The sequence below is a fragment of the Indicator indicator genome, chromosome 1 (genome assembly GCF_027791375.1).
Source record: "Indicator indicator isolate 239-I01 chromosome 1, UM_Iind_1.1, whole genome shotgun sequence".
Classification (NCBI taxonomy): domain Eukaryota; kingdom Metazoa; phylum Chordata; class Aves; order Piciformes; family Indicatoridae; genus Indicator; species Indicator indicator.
In genome coordinates, this window is record NC_072010.1 from 71,086,494 (window position 1) to 71,110,643 (window position 24,150).

Consider the following 24,150-nt stretch of genomic DNA (forward strand, 5'->3'; position numbering starts at 1 on the left):
ACATGTCTAAGCAGGGTTACTTAACTTCTGCCTTCTGACCTGGGAACAGTCAGTATTTTGCTATTTCTCTGACCATCGAAAGTGCTGCAAAGAAAAGGAAAAGAAAGCAAAAGTAAACTCGGTCACAAGAAGTCACGCTCCTACCATTAAAAACCATCTAAATACAATTAAAAAACAATTAAAAATAAAATAGTTACACACTAATTAAAAACAGACTAAATTTCACGCATCTCTGCAACATGATGGTATTAAAAAAAAAAAAAAGGCAGGCTAGTCTTTGCTTTGCTTTTAATTGAAAATATTTCCAAGCTACCCTGTCCCATGCTGTATATCGCCTGCCCTTTCAGGAGCTTAACATAATTATTCATCAGAAGAAGCTTTTGTGGATGAGCCAACACTCAGTCCCACACTGAGAAACAACTCTCTGCATCTCTTTCAGTCAGTGCATAGTCTGCTCCTGAAAAGTGCTAAGGCCTGCTTCCAAAGCTATTATCTCAGTTCTGGCACCAAACATTTTCAGTTTAGAAGTAGTTTCTATCTTGATAAATCTCTCACACATGGAAACCAGATTTGACTGACTCAGTCTCATCCCCCTCTTCCTACTCTTTCTTTCAAGCTTTATCCATACCCATAGACAACGAACAAGTTAAATTTTTCCTTCGGTTGTGTGTGTGTATATCTCCACTACTTTCAGTGGTTTCTGTGGAGGGAAGAAACATCCATCCCTAGAACTGCAGTGCAGCAAGGTGACCCACAGCCCATGGTGCTAGCTCACAGTGCTCTCTTGTGAGGTCATCACAAAAGAACAAATTTCATGGCAGAACACTTAGACAGACTGTTTGTAGCATTTATGAAGAAGAACTAAGATGAGCTGGATCTGACTTGGAGGCTGCTGAATGCCTCAACTAACAGCAAGTACAAGGGGAATCCAGCATATAAGCCACAATGTGGAGCATTTTGAGGTTGCTCAAAGCCTCAAAACGTATTCCTGACACAGCAGGAGAGATGGCCATGTGGTGTGGCTTATGTACTGCCTCTTCTGTGGCAAGCGAGCAATGGGACAAGTAAGACAAACTGCAAAGAACACTGGCAAAAGCTGTAAGCAGCTCCCTGTCCCTGGAGACCCCAAACCTGCGACAGCTCCCAGGCTCTCACCAGAGTCTGCAGGCTGCAGCCTGCTCAGCATCAGTCAACAGGGCTGCTGTTAGGAACCACCATGCAGGCATGCCATTCTCTTCCAGGAGTCTGAACACAGGTTTGTCGATGAAAACACTTCCCAGGACATGTGAAACTCCATGCATGCACATATGATTACACAATAACTTCTGGAAAGGATTCCAAAAAACAAAGAAGATCTACCTGTCTGCCTCAATTACTGTGACGTAGAAGAAACAGACTAGTGCATCCTTTGTATTTCTTCCACAGAAAGGAATGGTACAGGCCATTTGGAGATTACTGGTTTGTGAATCATCTTCAGTGGTATTTTGAATTGCCCACATCTTTTAGTGTTGTTTCTGTATGAGATGTATTGATTCTATTTTCCATCCTGCCAGATGTTTCAATCTTCTTTAAACTCGCTTGTGACTGTGAACATGAAGAGCTCCATGCATGGGTTGCTGTAACTTTTTTTCAGCTGGTTCTCTATGGGAGATATCAACAGTACAGAATTCACTCTTTCAACACAACGACACAGGATGAATCCCCCAGCTTAAAATGTGAAAGAGCTGATGGAAGGATGAAACAGCATTTTACAGTCACAAAATTTACCATGGGGGAGAAACATGTCAAGATGGATTAGCAGTGACAAGGAGGTCTGCCGTCCAGTGATTTTTTTTTTCTGTCACTGCTGAACAGCTGTAGAAGCTTTGATCCATGCTGCCTGCTAATTTGGGTTTATGCCTTCATCTTTGTTGTCACTGTACAAGAGGGGATAACAAGAGGAACCTGGCACATCTCTATATATCCAAATTCTCAGCAGTTGCAGCTCTGTGTCATGTTATTGTTGCCGGGTCTTTGCCTGCAAAAACTTTTTTACATCCAAAAGCACAGGTTCCTGTTTTCCCACTGTCAGCACTTATTGCTTCCAACAACCAAAGTGAGACAGTTGTTTTCAGATAAGCCTCCTTCTAGTTACAAAACATGGGAACAACTGAGTTTTAAATTAAAAGGTATTTCATTTTTAATTGTAATTGTGTTCATGCTGTAGAGCAGAAATCCTGTTGTCTTTGGGTCAATATACAAGACGATGTTAGGCAATTCTGTTTCTTCTAATACCCGTGGTGTGCGGGAAGTGCACTGAGTCAGCTTCTCCAAAACACTGACAGCAGATAAAAAGCCCCATTTGCCTTTAAGGAAGTACAGTGAGAAGGTGAGGAGGCATCCTGCAGCAAACATGTCAGGTCTGTGGTGTTTGTCTAATATTCTTGTAAATAATTCACTGTACCAAAGGCTGTTTTCCATTAACTATTTGGCTCAGGTTAGCATTGCTCCTCTCAGTTGCTTTCTGTGTGTTTTCCCTTCTGTAACAGCATGCTTAGACAACAGATAAATGCAGATAAATGACAAGTCAAACAAACTGTAGTTGTAATGGATGTAATTAAAGGATATTTCTCTTCAGTTTTTCTTGTTGACAGCAGCTACAAAAAAGCAAGCTGGGGCTAGTAAGTACTGTAGTTTTTATTGTGATAGATTTTAAAAAGATGTTTGGAATAGAAAGAATGCCTTGTGGAAGTGTCTTTCTCCATTAGCTATCACAAGTCACAAGCTTAGATCAGACAGGTAAGTTTTAGGCAAGCTAAAATTTAAGGAGATGAAATGTGTATGAGCTACTTCTCTTCACAAGCTACACTGTGGCTTTATGCTAGAATGACTGAGATATCCTTTCCAGACCATATGATGCCATGATTGCACTAGCTAGAACAAATGTCTGCACTGGTATTGAAATGATGCCATGTGTTTCAGTCATGGATCTGAAAACTTTTAATGGCATGCATCACACACTGAGCTGGGCTGATGTTTGCTTATAAATACTTTTAGACTGTTGGCAACGTTATGGGAATATACTGAATATTGACACAACTGGAGCTTCAGCAGCAACTGCAAGACCAGAAGGTCTGAGCTATGCAGGTAGGCACTAATTCAGTTGCTCATCTCTCCTTACATCCATACACAAGTTCACATCTGGGAAGAATCACGATCTCTGGCTGTCAGTCATTGACACACGAGCAGATTTTTCCACAGCCAACAAAGATCCTACTTGGGCACATAAGATTATGTTAGGAATGAAGGTTATGTTGCCTTTGAGATTGTATTCAAGACCATCACAGAGAAAATACAAGGTCTGCTGGGTGCATCCAGTCCCTGCCATCATCTGCTTTTCTTTCTTCCTTGAGAGAGTTTCCCTCATGACCTAAGTTTCTGAACATTTCCCTGTCATAGTCTAAATTAAAAGGAACTAAATCTGGGATTAATCCACTCAAAGGTTTACATTTAAAATTACAAGACCTGTCTTTCAGCCTGCATATTAGAGTACTGCCTTCTCTATTTGAAACCATGTCTATCACCTGTATATTGATTTCTAGGGCACTTCCCCTTCAGCAAAGTTGGTCAATTCCATCATTTCTTCTCTCTAAATAGATTCAGAAGGATTAAAAATGTCAGCTCAGTCATACTGAGTGTTAAAACAACTTATTTCTGATTTTAAAAACAAAAGGGAAAGTAATGCATGCTGTGTCATAGGAGTTCATGCCTCAGAGAAGATTGCAGAAAGAGATTTGAAGAACATGGAGAAATACCATGCCAGGATTACAGAAGTTGGCCAGAATAAGTGCGTTGATCCAGCTCTCATTGCTGGTATTATCTCTCGGGAGTCGCATGCTGGCACAGTGCTGGATGGTGGCTGGGGTGATCGCGGAAATGCATTTGGCTTAATGCAGGTATGGTCAACCCTCTTAAAAACACAAACATGATCCTTCTTTTGAAGTGGAAAGTCAGAAGATCAGCAGGGGCCTTATTGAAAGGCAACCCCCTAAACATTTTCAGACAACTCTTTGGCCAGAATAAAGGCAACAGTGACCTGGCTGTCAGCTACCAGCACCAGGGAAGGACTCCCAGTGAATGTCAGGGCATGAGCAGACTGCTTTTGCACTGTGATACTGCTGCTTACAGAATGAAGAAATTGATTGTTTTTATCTCATACTTTAGATAATAAATCTTATTTCAAAAAGCATTTTTTTTTAAACTAAGCATGGAGGCCTGTAGGCTGCAGCAATATACAGCCAGGTTAATCACTCTTTATGTACCACAGGGGCCTGGTTAGTGGGGGGATCTTGCTTCGTTATTCATGCCTACATTCATGCCTCACTTGTTTTCCAAGTCGTACACTTATCTGTTCAATCCCTAAATATTAGTTGCATGCACTGGCAAACACTTTTGCAACAGCTCCAATCCCCTCAGACTTGCACTTTACTACCCCATGGAATAGGAGGAGAAGGGGAAAAAAGAAGGAGAACAGGAAGAAGAGCAGAACCAGGGCAAAGAACGAGGGGGGGAGCCCTAGAGGAAACAGGGATTTTCCCACCCTTGGTGCCTCCATGGAGCAGCAGTCACCTTTAAGCCGGAAAATCTTAAACTGTAGTAAGCCTTCCTTATGTGCTTTGTCACCTTTATAGCAGCAGCTGTGATGTGCTTTAAAAGCTCTGACAGACAAGGAGGTGAGGTAGGCGTTCCTCTTCAGTGCCTTCTATTCAGGTATCTGCTGTTTACACTTGTGCCTGGAGCTAAGTTTGCTTCCTCTCTAGAACTAGAAAAGAGGTAAATCATGTGATTAAAGATCAAAGTTAACACATGCAGTCTGTAAGCAATGAGAAGCTCTGGATAAATCATGGGCTTTCTGGTGTGCTGATCTAGCTGTCTCACTTTTAGGTTGACAAACGGTACCATGAGCCTGTTGGAACATGGGACAGTAAAGAGCACTTAACACAAGGCACAGAGATTTTGAGCGGGATGTTAGAGGAAATGCAGAAGAAATTCCCAACATGGACAAAGGAACAGCAGCTCAAAGGTAGAGTTTTGTCAGCTTTAAGATGTCAGCTTTAAAACACTGCACACACATAAACTGCTATAAAGCCGAGCACTCCAGAAAATGAAACACATTACAGTCCCTCTGTTCATTTTATTGAGGTGCAGAACAGTGTTCCTTGACACTCACTAAAAGCAATAGAGGAATAAGATGTGGTAAGCTTTCAGGCAAGCTTTGGGAAAATACCATGACATTTTTCAATTGCAAGGAGCAAGGGGTGGGTTTTCCCCCACCTCTCGTAATTTAATTTGTTTTGTGTTTCTCTACACTCCTACAAAATCCTACTATCCTGGCAACTTCAAAGAGGGAACACACTAATTTGGAAAATGTATGGTCCTCTCTGAAAGAAACATGCTTATATTCTTGAGCACTGACTACAGCTGAAGCTGTCCAGTTTGGATCCCTTTATTCCAACTATAATACAAATATGTCTGAGGTTATTCATGCAGGCAGACATAAAGGAATATGGAAAGAAGGAAACAGGCATGCAACTGAAGATGTTGCATCAGCAAAATATAGCAAGGGCGCAATGATCACCAAGTTTGGGTGCGAAGGAGGAAATTACGATTTCTTCAAGAAGTCGAAACACAAAAGAAATATCTCAGTGGTAAAAATAGCTAGAAACGGCAATACAGTACTGGTGAAATGAGAACTGAAAACTAAATCAAAACATTTAAGTTGTGATTTTTTTATCACTTGTTTATTTACCGACAAAGTACCAACAGTGTTTATGTGTTTCTTTCCCACTCATTTCAGGTGCAATTTCAGCCTACAATGCAGGGCCTAGGAATGTCCAGAGCTATGATGGAATGGATGTTGGCACAACGCACAATGACTACGCCAATGATGTGATTGCAAGAGCCAAGTTTTATAAGAGAAATGGATACTGATGTAGCTGAGATATTTTTAGATTTAAGTCACTGATTGCATTCTTTGCTTATAATAATAATAATTTTAAAATCCTGGATTTCCCCCTTGCAAAAAGTAAGATTGGGGGAGAGCAGTGAAGCCAGAAACAAGTGACATGTCAATGCTTTTTTTTCCAACCAAGGCTTAAAAAAATCACTTTAAAAAGTGGCACCACTAATAATCCAAACTGTAATCTATCTTTTGCCATTTATTTGTTACTTTATGAGAGTATTAAAGCAGAGTTTTCATCTGTGCTTGCAGTTTTTCAAGCAGCAGATTAATGCAAGGAAGTTATAACACTGCTTAACAAGATTTTATCTGCCTTAGAATTTATCTGTCAATGCACATATCTAACAGAAGAACAAAATTGGTTGTTAACAATTTGTAATTTTGGAACTGAATATTTGCAATAAATATTCCATATGCTTAATCTACCAGAATAGTATATCACAGAGTATCATATCCTTTAAGAATAATTGCTCTTAACTTTGGTGATATGATCTCAAAGTGGCTGTTTCTTGTGACAGGATGGAAAATACTGAGCTACCCTTAACATTTTTTATCTCTTTTTCTCTCTTGATACTTCATTTAGCCTCTATGGTTGCAAACAACATGTATGACTCAAACTGCTGTATTGAATACTTTTTTTGAAGGTGTATATCAGCTTCAATGCAGGAGTAAAAATATGCACATTCTATTTTGTCTTTTAAATGCCGTGTAGTTTACAAAACCTGAGGTAAGCTCATGCACAATAAACAGATCCTTCTAATCAATCATATAGCAAAGCTTTTGGGGAGCCTTAGCTTCAGAGTTGTTTGGTCTATTCAGCCATTTCAAAACACAGGTGAGAAAAGCAAGTGGCTTAGAGTCATTAAACACCCCCCACACCCTTCACTCCCAAGCCTAAAGGAGCTAAAGGGGCTAAAGGAGAAATGAAGAGCATGGGAGGGTTGTTCATTTAAATTATGGTGCATTTCTTATAGCTAGCATTTTGTACCTGTGATTAAAAATATCCTGATGCTATAATTAAAATTGTCTTGATCTACTAACATTACAGTATTACCAAATATGAAACTATAAGTGAACCTGCAACACAGCAGTAGCACAGAAATAAAAATTTATTCTTAAACCAGTGCATTTCTACATTGCTACAACATATTGCACCAAAGATTTGTTTGAATATGCTTTAAATGCTGCAGCCCATAGACATGGCAAATGGTTCCTATCCAGGAAGGAAGGTCAGTGTAAGCCAGCTGTGTGCCCAAGCAGCAAAAGCATCTAAGAGTGCCCTGGGCTGTATGAGAAGAAACACAGCTTGACAATTCTGAGCCCATTTATACCAATGGAAAGGACCATTTATACCAAAGGAAAGACCAATTAAATAAAGCAAGGTCATCAGAGAACCACCAAAGCAGTGGTTACCCCATGGGTAGTGAAATACTGAAACAGATTGCCCAGAGATGTGGTGGAGGCCCCATCCTGAAGACATTCAAGGTCAAACTTGACAGGGCCCTGAGCAACATGATCTAGTCAAAGATGTCCCTGTTTACTGCAGGGGGTTGGACAAGGCAACCTTTGAAGATCCCTTCCAACCAGATACATTCTCTGATTCCATGAGAAGGCTTCGGATGGACATAACAGCAGCTCAACAGCAGCTACTTGTGAGGGATAATTGAGCAGATAGAGCCAGGCTGGCTCCTTCCAGTAGTGGAAAGTGAAAAGAGAAGTGACAACAGGCATATGCTGTGAGAGGTTCAGACTAGATACAAAACTCTGTTTGGCACATAATCTCTCACAATGAGGACAGCTAGGCAGCAGACCAGGAGACTTGGAGAGGCTGAGCTGTCCCAGTCCTCAGACTGTTTCAAGCCAAGGGTGGACAAAGTCCTGAGCAACCTGGTCTGACTTCAGTGTTGACTCCTCATTGAGTAGAAATTTGGACTAGAGACCTGCTAGGTATCTTCCAGCCTGAATTTTGCTATCATCTTAAGTCAACCTATTTGTTCCCCGCACAAAAAGGCAGTGTCTCTTACCTGTGCTTCATGAAGATTTACACAAAACATTTACAATGCTCCATTAATGAAAGGATAGGGGGACACACACGGTGTTTGTGCACACTGTTGGTTCAGATTTCAGACATGTGAGCAAATCTTTATAGAAAACATATGCTTATACAGAGAAAGCTTGGGACAGCAAATTGACTGCATGACAGTTGTGACCTAGGTGGAAATACCATTTCAGAAACACCCAAACTTACCTATATATTAAAACTTTTATGAAAATACAGTTTCTTTTTTCATTAGAACTGTCAGCTTGTCAATTAAAGACAGCTGTATGCCTCTCTTGTAGCTAATCTTACTCAGAAATAACAGGTACTATCTAAGGCATTTTGCCTTCTCTGTATTTGGGGAACATTTATTAGCTGTTCTTTAACTTAGAGCACAGTACCAAGCGAGCTTGTTCATTAAAGCATTTTTTCCAGTTCACACTTTTGAAGGTTGTGCATCTGCACAGTGTAAGGAATAGAAGATGCACATTCGTACACATCCTGTGTACAACAGAACAGGCAGCGCTCCCCCTCTTGGAAATTCACCAGACTGCAGTGCCGTGGACACAAATCCTGAAAGTAAGGCTGAGTAGTCCTGGCTTTGGTGCTCTGGAACAAGCAGCCTGCTACAATACTTATATTTGCTGTCCCTCAGCAACAAGACCCCCTTTCTTAATTTTTCTAAGCACTAGTACTTGTGCCATCTCTTTTAAGCATGCCCTGTACCTTGGATGCACAATAAGTCCTTCAGAAGAGCTGAAATTTCAGCTTTACTCAAGTCCCTTCCTATCATCATGGTCACCACTACGCAGATGCTGCACACACAGCAGTGCCAGACACTACGCAAATACTGGAAGGAAGGAAGTGGGGAAGAAAATTCAACATTCATTTCTATTTCAGAGTGACACCAATGTTTTCTGCGTCCTTCTAACTACAGACTGCAGCTGGATGAGAAATCGATTTTTTTCAGCTTAATTTTGCATTTCTGAGTTCAGCATACCTATAACAGCCATTATACTTTTCAATGCTACTGCCCTACCCTATCCTTTTGCTCCTGCACACAGCACCTACAGCTTTTGTGTCTGTCAGTACACTGTCCCTACCTTTGAACCTCCACTGGAGTTTACTTTTCTTTGGAAGCATGCAGAAAGAATAAACATTCATTTTCAGTGACTGCATCCCTCTGGTTTTCTCCCAACATACAGTCATTAAGATTAACTCTGCTACAGCATGCGAGAGTCTAGTGTGTGGGAGAGTCTCACAGCATGCTAAGCTACGGAATTTATGCTTGTTGGAACAACAACTACTTTATCATTTGATACAGAAGCAGCTTCCTAACTTTGGCCACACTTCTTAAAACTGTAAATAAAAACACACACACAGCAGTACTGTTCAAGACCCAAGATGTTATTTTATAAGCTTGAGGCCCATAATTACTAATTTGTATTAAAGAGGTACACTTCAGGGTCTCCAGATTTCTAAAGTTCACCATTTTAGAACAGGAAAAGCATCAACATCCATACATTGCAGCTTTTAAGCTATTATTATTAAACACTAAGAATCAAGAAATGCATATGAAGCGAGATAGCATGTTTCCTGAATGACAAATTATACAACCTACCAAGACATCAATCACTCCTCCTGTGCCTCCCAAATGGAAAGTTCAGGTATTTTGTAAGCTATGGAGCAGGCGAGATAACAGACTGCTAAAGAACAAGTGTGAGATCTGGATAACCCAGGTTAAGTCACTCAAGCACCACCCTCAATCAAGTGACACTCTCGACAGACAGTTGATTCTCATGTAACTGCTAAACAGGGGGCTTTTCAATTCCAGATCATTCCTTGATGCAGTAGTGAAGTTGTGCCCCATAATTGTAAACCTTTACTGTCAGCTAGGAAATGTCCTTACCATTATTAGTTAGACCTTCTACTTACTTCTTTCCTCATCTGACTTTAAAGTTTTCCAATACCTAGCCATAAACTGCAGCAATCTAGCCACAAAATTAAAACACAAGGACAGAAAGCCTATCATTCACTTAATATTTCAAGGTAGTACTAACACTGAACTTTGTACATGTGTAATCTTCTAAGCATCAGTGCCAACTCCACCATTTTTTAATCAGACAGGGTAAGAATCACACTTCCCATTCCATACACAAACTCTTAACTCAGGATTTAAATTATTTATTTCATAAAATACAAATCCATACAGCACAATTAAGACTGAATTTTCTTCTGCTCCACAGGTTTCAGACGCCGTTTAATGACAAGCTCTCCCTTGCTTGTAAGAAAGGTGTCTGACATTTCTTCTTCTGTAGGTAATCCATAAGGTAGTTTCAGTGGCTGTATTCTACAAACAAAAGAGTTTGCTTAGTGAAGTCCTAGCACTAGAAGAGAATTACATTAAATGTTCCAAATTAAACAGCCAACAAACCTTATGAGATGTTTAACAACCTTCAGCTTGGAATTCACAGAAGGAATATTTTTGTGCAGTATTGGCTGATGCGCCTATATAAAGAATAGAGCAGGTTTTACAAATGCATTGCTAAATCCCAACTCTCTGTTTATTCAAGTTTTCACACTATCAGCAAAAACATTTGCAAATGTAAGATTTAGAGAAATGTCATGCATCAAGTACATAAAAATACCAAATCAAAACTTGATCAAACTTAACTGCAGTAAAATGACAAATTCGGCTTTATTCCCATTACATTATCAATATATACAAATGTCTTCTGTTAATACTATAAATGTAAACACAGGAGTGTAGGGATAAGATTTCTTGCCTCAGATCTTCAATTGATCAAGCACACATTTTTCTCTGTAATATAACACTGACTAGATGAGTCTTTGCACAGTGTGCAGTTGGCCTAAGAAATTTGGGTAGATATATCCTTGACACAAAGTCTTGGATTTAGAAGGCTTATTTGCCTTATTTTGAAGTCTTATTTGCCTAGCTGCAGTATCTGCATAACATGACCAGAGAAAACCGAATTCTAAGTCTTTACAAATCTGTTTTTATTATTTTAGCAGAACTCTCAAGGTTCTCCTCAGGCATGCAAAGCAATACTATGCAGTCGTATTCTGAATTACCACTAAAAAGACATTTGCCATTAACTTTCCTCCCAGCTCTTAAACACATCATCAATTTCTCAATTCCATTTATAGCAGCTGTAAAGCAATCCAAGTTTGTGACTGCAAAACTGAGATCCTTAAAAACCCCACCACCTTAATCCCACCCTGTTTCTACAGTTCTGGTGTATATAATAAGTATAAAGAACCACAACCATACTTTATCCAATCCGAGATCATGTATTATCTTCTTTTCCCAATACGGACGACCAACTACACTTTTTATTCTAGTAATAACATGGATTTTGTGGGGCTGCTCAGGGTCACCTCCATACTTCTCATGATCTCCAGGCCGTGGCTGAAATACCTAGAATAAAAAGTTAGCAAAAACAGAGCATGTTTTCCTAAATATCTGAATTATTGTTGTAGTTAAACTATACGAGGAGAGACTTTATTACTCTCTACAACTACCTGAAAGGAGGTTGTAGTGAGGTGGGCATCAAATCTCCCAAGTAACTAGTGATAGGATGAGAGGGAATGGCCTCAAATTTTGCCAGGGGAGTTTTAGGTTGGATATTAGGAAAAATTTATTCATTGAAAAAGTAGTCAGGCATTGCAATGGGCTGCCCAGGGAGGTGGTGGAGTCACTGTCCCTGGAGGTATTCAAATAAGGTGTAGACATGGCACTTGAGGACATGGTTTAGTGAGCATGGCGGTGTTGGGTTGATGGTTGGACTTGATGATCTTGGAGCTCCTTTCCAACCTCAATGGCTCTATGAAAATACCTCTAAAATAAACTTCAGCTTTGGTAAAAGTATTACATGTTTAACTACCTTTCTTTTCAGAAGGTCAAAGCACTAAGTGACCTCAAACTTAGCTTTTGCAACACTAAGTGAAACATTTTTTAAATTGTTTGTTAATGAGCGCATTAACTCTTGAGTTTGACCACACAACTGCATAGAAATACATGGACAACACTCTATACCACCACACTTAATTCACATTGAAGAGCCTCTGAATGATAAGTTTTTCCACAGGCTTTAAGAATGATTTTATGTTAAAAAGTCAACAACAGTAGACAATATCTTTAAAAAAAGATAAACTAAAAATGAAAAAAAAAAAAGGTACATCAAACTTCACATCACTTTGGTGTAGTTATTTATTTAATAGAGTATTTGAGTTGGAAGACACCTACAACGACCATCTTGTCAAAGTGCCTGACCACTTCAGAGCTGCCAAAAGTTCAAGCATGTTATGAAGGGTATTGTCCAAATGCCTTTTATACACTGACCAGCTTGGGTCATTAACTACCTTTCCAAAAACAGTGTTCTAGGGTTTGACCACCCTATTGGTAAAGAAACGTCCTGTCACTGGATACCAGGGAAAAGAGATCAGTACCTCCCCCCCACCTTCCTTCCCCAGAAAGCTGTAGAGAGCAGTGAGACTGCCCTGCTGTCTCCTTTTCTCCAAAGTAGACAAGTCCCACCTCCTCAGCCTGTCTTCGTAAGACATGCCTTCCAGACCCTTCAATAGCTTTGATGCCATCCTCTGGACATAGCTGAGTACCTGAACATACTTAACTGGGGGCCCAGAACTGCACACGGTACTCAAGGTGAAGCCACTACAAGGCTGAATACAGCAGGACAGTCAGCTCTTGAGAGCAGCTGGTTATGCTGTATTTGAGGCACCCCAGGACATGGTTTGCCCTCTGGGCTGCCAGAGCACACTCCTGACTCTTGCTGAGCCTGCTGTCAACCAGCACCCCCAGATCCCTTTCTGAACGGCTGCTCTCCAGCCACTTCTCTTGCAGTTTATAGTCTTCCTCAGTGTTACTCTATCCTAGGTACAGAATCTGGCATTTGTTCTCGTTAAATTTCATCCCACTGTTCATTGTTTGATGCTCCAATCTATCTAGATCCCTTTGCAAGGCCTCTTGTCCTTTGAGAGGGTCAACAGCACCTCACAGTTTAATATCATCAGCAAACATGCTAATGGTGCACTCAACTCCTGCATCCAGATTATTAATAAAAATATTGCAACAGAACTCGCCCTGGTACTGAGCCCTGAAGAACACCACTGGTGACTCATTGCCACATAGATGTAGTCCCATTAACTACAACCCTAATGCTCTAACCTTCAGCCAGCTCTTTACCCAGCATACCACAAACCTGCTCATCCCACAGACTCCAGATAATCTTGACATACTACAGAATCAAGCAGGATAAACGCCCATTTTTCCGTTTCTCAACTACTGAAGCACATACCGAGTCTGGAATTCTCGACCTCGTAAAAAGGCAACGAATCCACACTGCAGGCACCATTCCCTCCATTCTCTTCCCCAGCACCTACAAAGAGAGCAAGACATACATTGTCAGGACTTCCCTTACAGCTCTTCATACTTGCAAACTGATTACATAGCCACTCCAATTCGGAGCGGGTAAGCACATATCCCACGTTTACTACATCTCCCGGTGGCTGAAGAACCCACAGTGCTGATACCGGCCGCCCAACCGGCTCTTCGGCCTTCCCAGCGGCCGCGACCTGCTCCTAGAGGAGGCACCGACCGGACCCCATGGCGACAGTGCACCGAGCCGGGGGTGGGGGTCGCAGCAGCCTAAAGCTTCGTCCCTCGTACCACCCGTAACCGCCTCTCTATCTCCTTCCCCTCCTCAGCGGCGGCTGCAGGGCACTGACAGGGTCGTTCCCCGCTGCCCCTCATTGCTTCACGGGGGATGCCGCAGGCGAAGCGCACGCAGACAGAAGTACCGCATGGTGCCTGAACCAAACCCCAGCCTGGGCCATCACCTTCCAGGCTGCTACGTGACCCAGGCCAGCTCGGCCTGCCGCCGCCGCCATCTCGCTGCGCCGCCTTCCGGCTAGATACTTAGGTCACGGCACCTTAGTTCCGCGCCGGCGGAAGAACAACAGTGAGGCACGAACCCTTCACATCAGTTTCGATTCCCCCGGCAGCGGGTGAAGCGGAGTGCATGCGCAGCGTACCCATCCAGTCTCCGTTCCCCACCCCGCCTGCGGAGCTGCCGGGGGCGTGACAGCTCTGTGCCGGTCGCCGTCCGCCCCGCGGCTCCCATGTCGCGGGCGGGGGGCGATGGCACTGCCGCGCTGGAGCGGGCCGGGGCGGAGACGGTGAAGCGAGCGGTGGAACTGGACCTGGCGTCTCGGTTCCAGGAATCGCTGGTGTGCTACCAGGAAGGCATTGACCTCCTGCTGCAGGTGGTGAAAGGTACTGGGGGAGGCGGAGGCCGGACGAGGGGCGATTTGATAGCCGTTTACTCCAACCGTTGTGGCGGGTAGTTTTCGGAGGCCGCCAGCCGAGGGTTGTTTTGAGGAGACACGAACCGTTCTTGCTGCCGAGGGCCAGCCCCGGTCCCCCGTCACCTCATGGGGGAGGGAGAGGAAAGCTGGTGGTGTCTCCCCGGGAGGCAGGGTGCCATGCAGAGCCCAGCTCCCCGCGCGTCCTCCGCCCCGAGGAGAACCAGTCTGTGTGTTTTTGCTTCACAGCCACCAAAGATCAGGCCAAAAAACACTGTTACCGGAAGAAAATATCCGAGTACATGACCAGAGCTGAAGACATTAAGAAACACATTGAAAAAGAGAAACAAGGTATGGAGTTGCCATGTACCTGTTCACATTTAAGTACCTGTTCTTACATGAACATAGGAAAGGGACAATGGTTAACATAGGAATTGTGTGATTTTTTTTTTCTCTTCAGATGGCAAATACCATAAGCAAATCAGGATAGAGGAGAACGCAACAGGTTTCTGTTACGAGAAGCTTTTCCAAGAGTACCTTACTGAAATTGTTTCTGAAGTTTGGGTGGAGGACCCCTATATTAGGCATGCTCATCAGGCAAGTAGATGTTCATTTTGACTGATAGAGATGCGTCTACAAAAGATATTCCAAATTACTAAATTAAATAAAACTTTTACAGTTATATAACTTTCTACGGTTCTGCGAGATGCTAGTTAAGGGGCCGTGCAAAGTGAAAACAATCCACCTCCTCACTTCCTATGATGAAGTAAGTGTCTAGATTTTGGCTTGTTTCCTTGTGCTCAGATGATACCACATGAAAAAATATATATACGCATACATATTTTTTTAAATGTATATTTGTTCTTACATGACAGTACTTTTTAGAGTGGGACACAGTTCCAGGAGAAAACACAGCTGAAGAGTAAAATGAAAATGTGATAGTGGAACATGAGAAATTTCATAAGCTCAGAGTTTCCTGATAGCTAAAAAAATTCTTCCTAAGCAACATCTTAAATGAAAAAGATTTTGTGAAAGCTTTATTGTGGAAAATGCCATCAAAATCAAAACATTTGAGACACAGCTCTTGGAAGAGGAAAAAAAACTTACGTAGTTGTTATTTTAGAGGCTTTGATGACTTAAAACTTTCAAACTATCACTGCATTTACTTTGACTCAAACAGTAACACATACCTAGTTTTAAGGGGCTGAGAGTGAGCTCCTCCTCCACATCCCTGAGCAAGTATACTTGTAATCTGTCTGCTTTTTATCTTCTCAAAACTATAAATCTGCCTTTATCCAAGTGACTTTTTTTGCATGTAAGTTACTACTAAAAAGGTTTTGTTGATGATTTTAGGAAGAAAGTAGAATGTACAGTTAAAAAAAAAAAAAAAAGCCCTGCCACATTTTTACTTTTAATAGGGCATTGGAAGGAGTCAGCAAGTAAGTGGCTTGGAAGAAATTCAACAGTCATTGAGAAGTTATGGAGTAACACTGAATATTGCATTTTCATCTTCAATACATGATCGAGAAATTAGGTGGGTGATATAAAAAATCAGCAAACATCAGTTACTTGAAGTCAAACTGCATAGCCCTAACTTTTGAGACAATTTCTAATTACAGCTGTAATTAACAAAGTGGAAGACAGTGGCCATCACTCAATAAAAGCAGCTTTTTGTAGTTTCATGTGTTCTGTGAGCATAACAATAGATGTCTTTTTATAAAGAACAATGTCTTCCATGTTTCATACAGGTGTTGGTGACACTAAGAAATAACTGTGATTGAAACAAGGAACTTGTGTGTCATGTGGTTATAACTAAGTTTTTCATTCAACATATTCATGGTTTTCACATTTGTGAATTTTTAAAACAGATTCAACAATGGATGGATGATTAAGATTGGAAGGGGTCTTGATTATTTTAAGAAACCACAGGTAAGAATACTTTGATATTAAGTAACTTACACTGTAGAGGAGATGATTCTATGTTCACTGTGTCAGTTCTATTAATTTCTGCAGGGTCGTTTCAGCATTGGATACTGTGACTTTGACTTGCGACCTTGTCATGAAACAACAGTGGACATCTTTCATACTAAACATACAAAGAAAATGTGATCAGCTATGACTGCTTTTAATGAGCGTTTTTATAAGCATAAAAAGTCCGACTAGAAGATGCTGCTTGACTCCAGCTGCCCACCTTCAGACCTAACTCTTCCACATTTGTAGTCCAACAGTTCTTATAATCTGTAGGTTTAGGAATATTTGAGACTTCAGTCTGAGAAGCAACTGTATGATTCCTCCCCTGTACCTCATCTATAATCTTAATGCAATCCCTGTCCAAACTCGATCTTGATTTCATAACTGACTCTCTATACTGTCTCTCAAAGGCCTCTATACTGTCATTTCTATTTTTACTATTAATTTTTTCTTGATCAAATTTTTTTCTTTATATCTTTAATTGACCACCTGACAAGCATTTGAAGGTGGGCTGCCACATGTCCTAGTTGATAAACAGTCTTATTTATTTCCTTAAATTCCTGTATTCTACTCATGACTAGTGTTCTGTTGTGTTTTAGTCAATCTTGTAACCCTCGATTTCACAGACTTTACTAGTAATTCCAAATGAAACATTGCATCCTCCAAGCAATGTCTTGCATGTCTCGGCGTGATGGATTTTAAGTTGAAAAATGCAAACGGCTGCATTGTTTTCCCTGTCACTCCTGTATGTTCTTTTATTTCATGATGTATGGTCGTAAACCTGATTTCCATCATTTGCATTAGGTGTGGAAAGGTTATATGATCCTCTACCCATCTTTTTCTCAGACTTGTAGGTTTAGTGTCCTTCCAGCTAGCCATGCCAGTCTGAACTGCAGCAGGCTATTTCCTTGCTACTAAGATAGTCCTCTGAAAAATAGTAGTTGATTTTTAAATTCTTCCAGAAGGTGGAATCTCTGAAACGTTCTTGTTAATGATTCTAAGGAATATGCTAATCGAAAAAATTACAAAGCCCTTTCTTGTCTTCCCTTCACCCTCTGGAAAGCAGAAGGTATCACTTGAGCTGATGGTTCTTTTTCTCCTAATAACAAGAGTTCTTGATCATTGTCAGCAAGATTCTAGCAAAGTTTTATATTCTGACATGAAGAACAGGCAGTGGCCTCTTCTGCAGTTCTCATCAACGTCTTTTCAGCTTCAAGATACTAAGTGTCTTAATGCTTTCTGCATCTTGTAATACAGAATGCCTGTATATTCTAGTAGTATGTTCTTTGCTGAAACTTTCCTTTTCCTATGTTTCCTTTTCCTGGTGTATTCCATTACTCTTTTTATTTGTTTTATTCTTTCACCTTCTGTCATCTAATGCTGCTGTTCTTTTAGTATTGCCTCTGACACAACAAATCTATTCCACTGCTGTGAAGAAGAAACAGAACTGGTCTTTGCCTTGTTCTCTGTGTCACAGCTTGACAGTGGTTTGCCTTTTTTATCCGTTTGCATAATTATGTCTCAGCTTTTTGGTGTTGCGTCAGCAAAATGAGTAACATGTGCCACAGAAGCTGAACATTGACAGTTGGTCCCCCTCAACATTCCATAGAACCTCCCTGGCTTGCTGCTGTGATAAACTTGAGTTTCTAGTCACTGTTGTCAATTTTATTCAATTGTGTATAATACATGCCTATTTTAAATGATAATAAAGGTTATTTTTTTATTATTTGTAGTTTTAGTTATATGCTTGAATTTTTCTCTGCATTACAGAGGGTAACTCAAGCTGAGTAATGCCTTCTAGATCAGCCATTTTTGGGAGAAAGCTTACTGTAAATACAGTAAGCATCCTAAATGTGAAGCTCTGTATCTTTTAACCTAGTTCAAACATGCAGGGACAAAATAAAAAAAGCGTCTTCAGTATTTTAGATCAACTTTAAATTTTAGTACTTAATGGGAAATCAAAAATATTTATGAATTCTGTGGTCCTCTACATATACCACAAGAGGCCAGCACGGTCTTTTCTCTCTTGCCTCTTCATTGCTGGAACTTTTTCTCCATTTTCCAATTACAGTTTGCTACTCAAGACTGCAAATTTCTTTGTGGATCTCATGGATATGCAATATCTATACACATGTACAATTAAGGCTTTAGTGAAATACTAGTTGGTGCTGCACTGCAAATTTTATGTATAAGCCTTTATCTCTGGACAGTTCCTTTCACTATCAGTGGGAACACCATGTGTGGAGAGAAATAGGAATCAACTAATGGGGAAAAAAAATTATTAGAACAGTCTAAGAGCACAGTAGGTTACTTCTGCCATGTAATTTCTTCCTACTAAAAGATGTTCAACTAGCCCTCTTCTGAAGACATCAGTGTGCAAGTAACATAGTGTGGTAGTTTCAGGCTGTGCCTTGAAAATTTTCCACATATCGTGAACAGAAAGTAGTAGAATGTAAGTAAATCACCATTGGGTGTAAAAAGGAAAATAATGATAAGCTCTAAATAATCCCACTGGACAGATAACAGACGTAAAACTTAGGTACATAAACTAACTTTCTTTTCACTTCCTCTGCTCTGGCTGGTGCTTCTGCTGGCTTTGCTAACCTTGGCTGCATTGCTTTGTGGTGGCTGAGTATCAAACAACTCTCTGCTCTTTTGTCTCCTCTATTGTGTACAGGGGGGTAGGGAGCAGGGAAGGGGAAGCTATTAGTAGCTCCCCTGGTTTGTCCAGGGGGGTTCTTGTTCTGTTTATAAATTACAAACACATGGTAAGTATTGTATATTTTGTACATGTTCATTGCATTTCATTTTAGATTGTAGTTTTGCTTGTACATACAGCCTCACTTGCTTCCAACTGAGCTGGTCTGGCAATTTTATGTTGGGGGGAATTTTCAACCCACCACACATAGTAACACCTCACAGGCCTCACTTGCCAAGAAATATTTTCAGCTCAGCATGATTTAATTAAAGGAGGGAAGTATTCACAAAAGCATGTACTGCTGAGGGCTGTCTGTTGAAAGCCTCCTTTTTTGAAGAATTTCAGTTACTGCTGTTATTCTTGCTTATCTGACAGTTTGCTGAAGAACAAATTGTATAACCTAGCAGCATATAAACTGCCTCACTTGGGCAGACTTCACAGAATCACAGAATGTTAGGGGCTGAAAGGGACTTCAAACGATCATCCAGTCCAACCCCCCTGCAAGAGCAGGATCACCTATACCAGGTCACACAGGAATGCATCTAGGCAGGTCTTGAATATCTCCAGAGAGGGAGACTCCACAAGCCCCCTGAGCAGCCTGTTCCAGTGTTCCATCACACTTACAGTGAAAAAATTTTTCCTCATGTTTCCATGGAACTTCCTATGCCTCAGCTTCTACCCATTGCACCTTGTTCTGTCATTGGGCATTGCTGCAAAGAACCTGGCTCCATCCTCTTGGCACTCACCCTTTGCATATTTCTAAACATTAATGAGGTTCATATCAGCATAGGCCATTTCTCCACCACTATGTGTTCTCTCCTGTAGTACTGAACTGCTGATGTTCTAGCATGATCAAAATTTTATTCCAGTTATTCTGTGACAAAATTTGGTGCCATGATTTGTTTTCATATGTCCTGCTTCGTCTAGGAGGACTGCAGACTAGTCCCTGATGAAAACTCCTTGGTGCCACTGAGAACTGTAAAGGACCTTTTGAAATCTCTACCAGAGCTTCAGACAAGGAGTTTCTGTATGGACACTGGAAGTCAAAGTGTGCTTATAGACCTAATTTTACATTTTTTAAGTCCAGCAGGAGTCAGTCACCCTAACTTTTCCACCCAACTCTTCCTTCATGCTACCGCCTCAGAAATGTGATTAGGACAGCCCCAAGGACATAAACATTGTTGCTTTCCTAGGTCAGGCTAGTCCTTATTTATCTTGCCCTATTTACAGCAAGATTGTTTATTGCCTAATTGATATTGCATTTTTCAATCCACTTTATAAGCCTCTGATTTTCCTGCAGCTTCCTTATGTTCACAAGTAGTAAATACTTTTGGTATTTCAGGACAACCACATGTCATCTGCTAATAAGCCCTTTGTCTGTAACTATCTGCCTCATTTCTGGGTATCATGCTTTTCTTTTAAGTCCTACTACCCCAGTTAATCTTCTGGGAAAATATATAAATTGGGTTATGCCATATATTGCACCCTGAAGGGAATTTCCACTGATGTAGTCACACCTTGACACAGTGAATGTATGGCTTTTCTTGGTTGATGAACTCCTCAAATTTAACTAACTCTATTATTCAAAGGCAGCTTGGTGAAGGAGTTGCACAACAGTGTATACACACTCTGCCACATCAACAGAGGCTGTCACTGCTGCACTGGGTTCTCTCCTACAGCTATAGCAATAAACTGCTTCTGTTCTGACCAAAATTGCATTCTGCTTATTTGCAAATGACAGTGAAATGCATCTTGAGCCTTTCTTTCATTAATGGTACTTGCAGTACAGGTACAAAGCAGGCACACATATGGCTTCCCTCACAGTTAGTCTCTCCTGCCCTCATCACACAAATACCTACAGGAAACTTCCTAATCCTTTCTCTTGTTTTGCACATGGAGGGATAAAAGCCCTAATTCAGAGTGGAATTGCAGAACTGATTGTGGTGGTTTTAAGGCTATGCCTTTCAACCCACCACTGATTCACTAAGCACAGAGCTTGGTTTACTACAATGTTTGCAGGGGAAGAGGGTCACCAGCACTCTGCAAGAAGACTTCCAACTAGAAACCAGGGGGACATCCCTCTCCACCCAGCGCAGAGGCTGAGATGTGGCCTTTTGCTAGTATCTGCAAGGAATGGGATGCAGGCTGAGGGATTCAGTACATCAACACAGTGGCAGTTTTCCATCTATACCATCCCACCTGCATCAGCCATTTGTACCTTCCCTGCTACAGAGCCAGGTTGAGATGTTGCCACCCTGTCCCCTGGTTTAAAGCAGCAATGATGTCTGTCAGCATAGTGATGCGTAGCTGCAGCCCATTGCAGTGGATTACATCCTACAGTTTGGGAACCTCAGGTGCAGGCAGTGGGAAATCTAATTGCTAGTAGGTAATGCTAAGCAAAATACAAATGAAACATTTTTAATAACCAGTAAGAAAAAAATTCAGCCTGAAAAAAGGTTTTAGTTTTGTTTTCAATAAAATAAATAAATAAAGCAGCAGATGTTCAACTTCTATTTTCAAAATGCAAGTTACATTAACATCATCATATTCTCACACAACAGATTCCATCTGCTGTGCAATTCATCATCTTGTGGAAACACTCTTAGTAGTGTAATGGTTTCATTTGGGCAAAACTTACTGCCAGTAAGGCTTTTCACCAGTTCACTACACAGTGCTGGTGGCAGCCACTGCTCTGGCAGGCCAATGTTACAGACTTCAATCCTTCCATGCTTTATGTCCATATCTACTTTAACATCAAGCACAGAATCTTTATAGACCATGTTCAAACAAGTGCTAACACTGAACTTCGGTGTCTTTCCATACACCCACTCCCAGTTTTGTAGTTCTTTCACTCTGTTATTAATTCCAGGAAGCAGAACCTCATCAGCGGGATTTATTAAGGTGATACGATGATCTATTTGGTGTTGTGTAGCATATTGTTCAGCAATGGCATCCAGGAGCATCTCGCAAGTTAAACTAGGATCCTCTTCAAAAAGATTTTTTACTGAAGCAGGCACACTAGGAGTGGCATTGCTTTTTAGCCCTTTGTAAGGACTTTTTAGTATAGAAGATAAAACAAGCTTATCTGCATTACAGAGTAAGGTACAGTGGTGATAAGCAGTTGTCCTTCCCAACTTTGCAGCAGTACCTGAGATTTTGTATTGCCTGTCTAACAAGATGTCATATCTGTCAGTGACATGTACATCTAACTGGGGGCGCAAGGCTTTCAGTGCCTTCACAACTAATTTCAAGTTTTCCATTCGTTCATATTTTTTCCTGTTTGTAAAGAAAGTCAAATTGATATTGCCTAAGTCATGGTAAACTGTCCCTCCTCCACTTCTTCTCCTGGCTAGTTTTATATTTTTTTGCCTCAACAGCCTGAGGTTGCATTCCTGCCAGGGATTCTGATGTCTCCCTATTACCACAGCAGGGGAATTTCTCCACAGGAAAAGAACCTGTTGGTTCTCTAAATTCATGTGGTCATGGATCCAATCTTCTACAGCTAGATTTTCATAAACATCATTAGAAACAGACTGGATAATGAGGCCTCCACTAGTTGTGCTTCTGAAGCCAGCTTTTGGAGTCCTGAAGATGCAGGACAGCTGAAGGCAGTTCTTTAATGATGTCTGCAGTACCATGTTCTTAATAACCAGACTGCAGATGGAAGGAATACTTGATCTGGTAAAGCTGAATGTGGCAAGTGCACAACCTGCCATTGTAACAGAAATGCGATGCTAGTGGCAGTCATGACGCAGTCATGCCCTTTCCAAAGGAGCAATGCTCCAGAACTGATCCGAGTTACATAGCATGTTTCTCCTCTTGGAAGTCAGTGATGCCGTTCAAACCCTCACATGTGTGTAACAATAAAGCTGTGGTTGTAAAGCAGCTTCTCCTCAAGAGTCTTTGATGCCTAGAAGATCAAAGGAAGAAATTGAATTAAACTGTGTTTTCCTCTCACTCAATACGGTCTTGCAAATAGAATTTTACTCTGTGTATGTTGCTAAGTCTGCTTTTAGCAGTCCCTTTTTTTTTTTTTTTTTTTTTTTTTTTTTTTTTTTTTATTTGGGGGGTTTTTCGTCATTGATCTGTTAACCTCACGAGCTTGTTGGGTCAGTGGCACGCCAGCCAGGCGCAGGGCGTGCTGCCACGGGGCCTACAGCGCCGTATTGAATGGCGAGGCGAAGCCCCGCGCACTCACACGCGCGGCCGTCCCGGGCGCCATTTCGTTCTGGGCGCAGGTGCTCCCTCAACCACGGCGGCTCCCTTCGGATCGTCTCTCTCCGCGCGGCAGCCCGAGCGGCAGCAGGCCCCGTTGCCCTGCGGACGAGACTGCACCGCGACGATGCAGCCCCTGCCCACCGCCCCTCCAACCCCCGCCAACCGCTGGGCGCTCGTCGGTACTCACGACGGGGAGCGGAAGGGCGAGGCGGCGCTCGAGCGCTTGCAGACCTCTTGGCAGCATCGGCTGCCGCTCGGTGCGTCCGGGAACCCCTTCCGGTTCCCGAGGTTAGACGTGCTGGGAGGCGGTACGTGACCTTTCAGCGTGGGTGAAGTCCTGCAGGGAGGGGAGTGGGAGTAGGAGAGGCAGCGGCCCGTGGCTGGGGGAGGGCTGTGTGCGGGCTGATTCCTTTCGGGTGCGAGCTGACGGGAGCGCTTGCTTCTCACGCCGCAGCCACGATGTGGTACGGCTGGGAGTCGCTGAGAGGAGCGAGAACTATCAGCTGCTGTGCTCAGTAAGCTGTTGTGGAGGTAAGTCGGGTAAAATGTGTCAGCCTGGTAAAAAAAGAACCCAACCAAACGGCCTATGGCAAGAGGTTGTACTATGGTATTAAAGCAAAGAGGACGGTGTCGACTTCTACTGCCTCTGCCAAGGCATCAGATCATGCCGACAAGAGACAGACGCACAACCGGAAAAACGGACAATTATTCCATGTAAGACTCAGCTGTGCAGTTCTTCACCCCAGGATGTTCTGGATGCTAGAAACTTTCATGAGTTCTTTCCGAAAGGAGACTGAACAAATTAAACAAACGCACAGTAGCTTGTGAAATACATCAAAGCTATCCAGAGTGTTCATGAAGATAAATGTTGATAGTCTTATTCAT

The 24,150-nt window shown here is 41.8% G+C and overlaps 4 protein-coding genes across 4 annotated transcripts; 2 read left to right on the forward strand and 2 right to left on the reverse strand.

Annotated features, from left to right (window-relative positions):
• Positions 1-1,055: 1,055 nt before the first annotated feature.
• On the forward strand, positions 1,056-5,970 carry LOC128968444 (lysozyme g-like). The gene is made up of 5 exons (XM_054382974.1): positions 1,056-1,098; positions 3,037-3,126; positions 3,739-3,935; positions 4,924-5,062; positions 5,837-5,970. The coding sequence occupies exons 1-5, from the start codon at positions 1,056-1,058 to the stop codon at positions 5,968-5,970; spliced, it is 603 nt and encodes a 200-aa protein (XP_054238949.1).
• A 4,281-nt stretch (positions 5,971-10,251) lies between these two features.
• Positions 10,252-13,964, reverse strand: MRPL30 (mitochondrial ribosomal protein L30). The gene is made up of 5 exons (XM_054387741.1): positions 13,914-13,964; positions 13,373-13,453; positions 11,329-11,475; positions 10,471-10,544; positions 10,252-10,386 (listed from the first exon to the last, which is right to left on the reverse strand). The coding sequence occupies exons 1-5, from the start codon at positions 13,962-13,964 to the stop codon at positions 10,254-10,256; spliced, it is 486 nt and encodes a 161-aa protein (XP_054243716.1). The 3' UTR covers positions 10,252-10,253.
• A 231-nt stretch (positions 13,965-14,195) lies between these two features.
• MITD1 (microtubule interacting and trafficking domain containing 1) lies at positions 14,196-16,796 on the forward strand. The gene is made up of 7 exons (XM_054382380.1): positions 14,196-14,349; positions 14,628-14,729; positions 14,839-14,975; positions 15,058-15,144; positions 15,797-15,912; positions 16,247-16,307; positions 16,392-16,796. Exons 1-7 carry the CDS (start codon positions 14,196-14,198, stop codon positions 16,485-16,487), a joined length of 753 nt encoding a protein of 250 aa, XP_054238355.1. The 3' UTR covers positions 16,488-16,796.
• Positions 16,797-21,575: 4,779 nt separating this feature from the next.
• Positions 21,576-22,795, reverse strand: LIPT1 (lipoyltransferase 1). The gene has a single exon (XM_054390298.1). It carries the CDS (start codon positions 22,761-22,763, stop codon positions 21,576-21,578), a length of 1,188 nt encoding a protein of 395 aa, XP_054246273.1. The 5' UTR covers positions 22,764-22,795.
• Positions 22,796-24,150: the final 1,355 nt, after the last annotated feature.

Excerpts from the sequence above, each read along its gene's own strand:
- LOC128968444 (XM_054382974.1), top strand. The coding sequence starts at position 1,056 with ATGGGACAAGTAAGACAAACTGCAAAGAACACTGGCAAAAGCT. Across the intron at positions 3,127-3,738 it reads AGAAGGTCTGAGCTATGCAG|GAGTTCATGCCTCAGAGAAG; the intron begins GTAGGCACTAAT and ends GCTGTGTCATAG. Across the intron at positions 3,936-4,923 it reads ATGCATTTGGCTTAATGCAG|GTTGACAAACGGTACCATGA; the intron begins GTATGGTCAACC and ends TCTCACTTTTAG.
- MRPL30 (XM_054387741.1), bottom strand. The coding sequence starts at position 13,964 with ATGGCGGCGGCGGCAGGCCGAGCTGGCCTGGGTCACGTAGCAGCCTGG. Across the intron at positions 13,454-13,913 it reads GTCACGTAGCAGCCTGGAAG|GTGCTGGGGAAGAGAATGGA; the intron begins GTGATGGCCCAG and ends CTCTCTTTGTAG. Across the intron at positions 10,387-10,470 it reads GTTGTTAAACATCTCATAAG|AATACAGCCACTGAAACTAC; the intron begins GTTTGTTGGCTG and ends TTTTGTTTGTAG.
- MITD1 (XM_054382380.1), top strand. The coding sequence starts at position 14,196 with ATGTCGCGGGCGGGGGGCGATGGCACTGCCGCGCTGGAGCGGGCCGGG. Across the intron at positions 14,976-15,057 it reads ATATTAGGCATGCTCATCAG|TTATATAACTTTCTACGGTT; the intron begins GCAAGTAGATGT and ends AAACTTTTACAG. Across the intron at positions 15,145-15,796 it reads TCCTCACTTCCTATGATGAA|GGCATTGGAAGGAGTCAGCA; the intron begins GTAAGTGTCTAG and ends TACTTTTAATAG.
- LIPT1 (XM_054390298.1), bottom strand. The coding sequence starts at position 22,763 with ATGGCAGGTTGTGCACTTGCCACATTCAGCTTTACCAGATCAAGTATT.